The sequence below is a fragment of the Rutidosis leptorrhynchoides genome, chromosome 6 (assembly GCF_046630445.1).
Source record: "Rutidosis leptorrhynchoides isolate AG116_Rl617_1_P2 chromosome 6, CSIRO_AGI_Rlap_v1, whole genome shotgun sequence".
Lineage (NCBI taxonomy): Eukaryota > Viridiplantae > Streptophyta > Magnoliopsida > Asterales > Asteraceae > Rutidosis > Rutidosis leptorrhynchoides.
In genome coordinates, this window is record NC_092338.1 from 445,756,053 (window position 1) to 445,762,344 (window position 6,292).

The following is a 6,292-nucleotide window of genomic DNA, read 5'->3' on the forward strand; positions in this document are numbered from 1 at the left end:
GTGATCCCAATCGCGGTTCAAAAGAAAAAGTATAAAAAATATGATGAAATAATAATTATTAACGATTATATAGTAATCTAATTTTGTAGGAGTGGCATATTTAATATTTAATTGATTATTTTATTCTTTTTATATTGGAGATTATATTTTTAATATTTATGTGTTTTATTTATTCATGGGGGATGATTCTCACACACACTTTTTTGATCCTCACACACCTATTTTAACATTTTACTCTTCTAATAATACTCAATTGGTGTGTGAGGATCAAAAAAGTGTGTGTGAGAATCATCCCCCTTTATTCATAAATTCAAAAATATATTAAGATAATAAGTGCGAAGTACATAAATAAACCATAATAAAAAATGAGGAGTGATATGTACACAACCACTTTTTACACATACACAACCAAATATATTTTATATTGTTGTACAGTACAATACTGTAAATCATATTTAATTATGTATGTGTAAAAAGTGGTTGTGTACATATATCACCTATAAGAAAGCTAATTTATACTGTTAGAAGATTCAAAAGATAATAATAACAATGGGTAGCTGAAAATGTGGTAAAAAATAAAGATTTCTTAAATAAAAAAGTATATATAAATATAAATGGGGCCGCCATTTATTGGTGCCTTTCCTAGTTTCCTTTCATTTTTCCCTTCTTATCCTCAGAATTATTGTATTAATATTATATTATTAGTAATTAGTAATTAATATTATTTTTTTTCCTATTCATTTTTTTTAAAATATAAAATACTCCGTAAAAAAACCACTTTCCTCGAAAGTTTGCATTTACAGCAAGATGTGCTTAAAAGCTTGAAACTTGAATCTGGATAGGTTTGATGGCTGTTAATGAGGGTAAGGGTAAGATGGAGAATTTAAGAAATGCAGAAGGTGATGATTTGGTGGCAGAAATGATGAACATGATTGATACAGTGACATCTTACACGTGTTTCAGAAGAACACAAAGAAAGGAGTGTTTAAAACTTGTTAGAAGATTGAAGCTTTTATTCCCACTTTTTGAGGAAACCAAAGAGATGAATCAATCAATACCTACTACGACAGCTTTTTACTCATTTCTTACTTTGAAGAAGGCGTTATTTTCTGCCAAGAAACTGTTGAAGCAATGCAATTTTGGAAGCAAGATCTTTCTGGTGTGGTCATCGTTCTACCTTTTAGTTTCACGATTTCAGTTAAAATAATTTATTAATTAATCAATTACCCGTGTTTCAATATACCACTTCTACTAATTGTTGGTGTTTACTACAGTAATTAAATTAAAATTGGTTAATTCATTAACTGTTTGTGTTTCAGGCATTGGAGAGTGATGCAATAATGAGTAGATTTCACTGTGTTTATAATAAGTTGAATGAAGCTTTAGATGGATTGATGTATCAACAACTTGGGATATCTGAAGAAGTGCAGGAGCAAGTAATCACTTAATCTACTCTTCTTTAAAATCTTTTTTATTTAGGAGATGTGCACATATATAGGTTATAGAATCAATCAAATCAAATCAAAAGAATGAACTTTTCGGTTAAACGGGTGAACAGAGTAGTTTTTACTCGTAACCAGGTTATCCCTTGTGTTGGTGCATAGAATCCCGAGTTCGTATCAACCCGTACAAGTTAAATATAAAAGAAACCGTCGACCGAGGTCGACTGTTGGGCCATTCGATCGACTGTCAGCCCAATCAAGTATATAAGGGAGATTATGTAGTCATTTGTGGCTAATCATCCCATTTAGTTCCAACCGTATTCTCTCATCCAAGAACACCTAGAAAACCCACCCAAGTCGAATAACAACTCTAGGCATCGATCTAATCCGATTTACACAATCCGGTTCGACTAAATCGATCCCCGAAAGTCAACGATTCACTAGAAACACGATCCGAAGATCCATAGAGCTCCTACACCTTGACCTCACGTCAACCACCGGTTCATCTTGTGATGGTTATAAACGACTCAACTATATGGTTATCACTTAACTTACTACTAATATTTACTAAAGAAAACAAAATTACTACAATCTTGAGTTATGAAAGGAGTTAATCAGTAGCCGTTTAAAGAAGATCGAGATAGAGATAGAGATACCGATACATGACCTTTTTAATATACTAAGTATGCGGTTTGTAAGTTTTAACTCATTTTCAACTTTTAGTAAGTAAATTATCAGTTTGTATAGCCCATCTTTTTGTAAACATAAGAGCTTAATTAGGTCCTTGGATTCACAGAGCTAATTAGGGAATATGACAAACATGTAACTGACTAACTGTGGATATGCATACATAACTAACATAACCAAAACAACTACTAGCTATCAAGGACAGCATGTGTAGATTCAGTTGATCAAGATGTCAGTTGAAGCGTTTTTTCTACTAGTCATTGACTTTTCGTAGAATTGGAAATTGATTTTTTTTTTTTTTTTTTTTTTTTTTTACAGAGTAATAAAAATACTTGTACACACACATACACACATATATTTTAATAACATCTTTCTTTCATATTATGAAAGTGAAAGATTCTCCTATAAGATGCTGGGGTTACGAGCTTAACTAACGTGCAATATGAGTTGTAACATGCATTTAGTACAACCTTATTTGTTTATTGATGAGATTATTAGGTGCAAATTTGAAACACTTCATGTTCATTTGCCAATCAGCACATGCAACCATTTTCTAGTGATCCAAACATTTGGGAATTGACTTCTAAAGATCAAACAATTAAAGCTCCAACATGTGAATATTATTATTATTATTATCAACTATTTAAAAATATAGATAATACTACAATGTTAAGTAACTTAACATGGGATGGTTAAAATATGCCGTTGTCATGAAAAGATATGAAACTTACTAATTGACATTTAAAATAAAACATGAAATTCAAAAGAATTTTTCAATCATTGACGGATGCTTAATTAGTATCCTTTAGCTAGCTAATCATGCATCATCATCAGATAAGTTATTATGTGATATTACTTTAATATTGTCAAGAAAATAGATCACAGGTTGACCTTTCAAGTCAAAGTTCCTACTCTACAAGCTCCCTCATTGTGAATTTAATTAACTTAAAGACACTATTTTTTTTTCTTTCAATTGTACAACTTTTAGTTGAGGTAATAATAATCAAGTAAAATATATGAATGACATAATGTCTTAAATTTGAACAAATGGTTCACATGAAGTCTGTAGTTAAAAGTTGGTCTGTTTGAGCTTGTGTGATTAATTGTGTCTATTTGGGAAATTTAAATGTGATTGATTGTTAGATTGAGCTACTTCAGAAGCAACTTCAAGGAGCAAAGCAAAGGACAGATACATTAGACGTAGAACTAGCCATGGACATGATGATCATTTTCTCAAAATATGATGAAAGACATGCAGATATTGTAATTTTAGAGAGACTCGCAAAGAAACTTGATTTATATTCTACCGCCGACTTAGAAATCGAGACAGTGGCTGTTAAAAAGCTGGTCAAAGAAAGAGGTACCACCAAGCACGTTGAGAGTACCCAACAAATTGTGGATCTCTTGAAGAAATTCAAACAAGTTGCAGGTTTCGATGACAACAATAATGGCAACATGAATAAAGTTGTTGTTAAAGATGATTCTCCATCGTTGGAAAGGTGTCGATCTATGCTAATTCCTCATGAGTTTCTTTGTCCAATATCACTTGAGATCATGACGGATCCTGTTATTATCGCTACTGGACAGGTACGTACATACGTATGTACAATTCATTTGCTCCTCCTCATTCTTTATTCTTTTTACTGATGATTGTTATTTTTATATAGACATATGAGAGGGAAAATATCCTGAAATGGTTGAATTCAAATCATACAACATGCCCAAAAACTGGCGAAACTTTAACTCACTTAGCAGTTGCCCCTAATTTTGCACTTCGCAATCTCATTCTTCAATGGTGTGAAAAGAACAAGTTTGAGTTACCAGAAAAAGAAATTTACTCTTTGTCGTCAGAAACTACCACCCGAAACGCCTTCATAGATGAGGTTTATTTGCTGGTTCAAGATATATCTTCAAGTCAACTCAGTACACAGAGTCAAGCCGTCGAGAAGATCAGAATGCTGTCAAAGGAGAATCCAGAAAACAGAATCTTGATCGCGAATTGTGGTGCAATTCCACCTTTAGTCGAACTTTTGTATTCCCATAATTGGAAAGTGAAACAACATTCAGTCACTGCATTATTAAATTTATCACTTGACGAGTCCAATAAGAGATTAATAGCACGAGAAGGCGCTATTCCTGCTGTTATCGAAGTTCTTCAAAACGGCACAGATGAAGCAAGAGAAAACTCGGCTGCTACTTTGTTTAGTCTATCGATGTTGAACGAAAATAAAGTGATGATCGGTTGTTTAAAAGGGATTCCACCGTTGGTAAAACTGTTAAAAGATGGGAGTGTTAGAGGGAAAAAAGACGCTGCAACTGCGTTATTTAATCTGTCATTGAACCAATCAAACAAATCAAGAGCTATTAAAGCTGGGATCATCGAACCTTTGCTTCATCTTTTAAAAGACAAGTCAATGGGAATGGTTGATGAAGCTCTTTCAATTCTGTCACTTGTTGCCAAACAGGCTGAATTAGGACAAACTGGGTTTGGACAGTTGGCGGTTATAGAAACCCTAGTTGGGTTTGTCAAGGATGGGACCCCAAAGAACAAGGAGTGTGCAACTGCGGTACTTGTTGAACTCGGGTTAAATAATTCTTGTTTAATATTGGCTGCACTCCAATATGGTGTTTATGATCATCTAGTGGAGTTGACTAAATCTGGAACAACTAGAGCTCAAAGGAAGGCAACTGCACTTTTGCAACTAATGAGTAAATGTGAGCACATTCCGTGACTCACTCAATCAACATATATATACATATACATTTATACATATATAATACGGAGTATACAATAAGCTGAAGATTTGCAACGGTAAGATGTGGTTTTCCGGCCTCTTTTTTAATCAAGAAAGCCAATTGGGATTACTGAAGTTTGTAACGAGTAATTCATAATGGGATACATCAAGGAGGGAGATGTACAGTACAAGTGTGTAACAGACTTGTTGAATGAGTTGGATGTATTCATTTTTAGATAATATTATAATTTATAATTATAATATAATATATAATATAATGTAATACTCCGTATACAATATAATGGTATATCCTGCATAAAAGATAATTATAATAATGATATATGAATTTGGTGCATATACAGTTATTATTGTATTGTTTGGTTGGTGATGATATATGAAGTAGTAGTGACAAAAAGGGTAACTAGAAACTGTTGCTCTTGGTAACGTATTAGGGATTTAGGGCCAACTTTGAACCAACATTGTCTCTGCCTCTGTATAAAGGTTTTTGTTACTTGAATGCGAAGAAAATTAGAAAAAGCATGGATAAATTATTAATGTAGCTATGGTGAACAAGTTAGATGTGAATCCGAATGAATCAGCCGCAGATGGTTGGAAATCAGCTTCACTAAGATGCAAAGTCAGGATAAACGAGTATACAAAGTGTCAAAGTTTGAAGGGTTCATCTTTAACACCAAATTTCTACATGGTCATGATATCGTCAGGTGCATAATATCATGACATATAACCAACCATAGAGAATATATCTAATTATGACACATCAACTCTTATTGGTTTTAGTTATTTGGAATTTGGGAAAACAAAGGGTTATCAAATTATATTCAATGACGGGTTTGAAAAGTATGTAGTACACGCAGTGGCGAAGCTTGAACACACCTCTTGAGGGGGCGGAGTCGATTATGTGTTATGTAAAATATTGTTATACATTGTTCCATTGAGGAATATTCAAATGAAATCAACTTTTAAGTTGAGATCCAAGGGATCAATCAGAGTGCGACACGTGGCGCGATAATCACATGTGATTGAAAAAAAACAATTTAAAAAAAATTAAATTTTTATTTTTTTCGAAAATTTTTTTTCCCGAATTTTTTTTCGGAATTTTTTTTCCGAATTTTTTTTTCAATCACATGTGATTGGATTTGACATGTAGTAAATCACATGTGATTCTGCATGCCAATCACATGTAATTGTAAAACGCAATCACATGTGATTCTGTATGTTAAATCCAATCACATGTGATTGAAAAAAGAAATTTTTAATAAAATGACGAATTTCGGTAAATTTGTGCTAAAATCTTTAAACACCAAGTTTTTGATCAAAACTTCATCAAATCACTAAATTAAAGTCTGAAATTTTTGAAGATATGATCACGAAACGCTAACAAACTTGATCAAATCAACGAATTGAAGT

General features: G+C 32.7%; 1 protein-coding gene across 1 annotated transcript; it reads left to right on the forward strand.

Annotated features, from left to right (window-relative positions):
- The first annotated feature begins 737 nt into the window (after positions 1-737).
- On the forward strand, positions 738-5,212 carry LOC139851992 (U-box domain-containing protein 15). Its single transcript, XM_071841214.1, has 4 exons — positions 738-1,159; positions 1,320-1,436; positions 3,273-3,716; positions 3,797-5,212. The coding sequence occupies exons 1-4, from the start codon at positions 848-850 to the stop codon at positions 4,859-4,861; spliced, it is 1,938 nt and encodes a 645-aa protein (XP_071697315.1). The 5' UTR covers positions 738-847; the 3' UTR covers positions 4,862-5,212.
- Positions 5,213-6,292: the final 1,080 nt, after the last annotated feature.

What these genes read in the sequence shown, in the direction of transcription:
- LOC139851992 (XM_071841214.1), top strand. Translation starts at nt 848, where the DNA reads ATGGCTGTTAATGAGGGTAAGGGTAAGATGGAGAATTTAAGAAATGCA. An exon ending in CTGAAGAAGTGCAGGAGCAA is followed by an intron (nt 1,437 to 3,272) that starts GTAATCACTTAA and finishes ATTGATTGTTAG; the next exon opens with ATTGAGCTACTTCAGAAGCA. An exon ending in TTATTATCGCTACTGGACAG is followed by an intron (nt 3,717 to 3,796) that starts GTACGTACATAC and finishes ATTTTTATATAG; the next exon opens with ACATATGAGAGGGAAAATAT.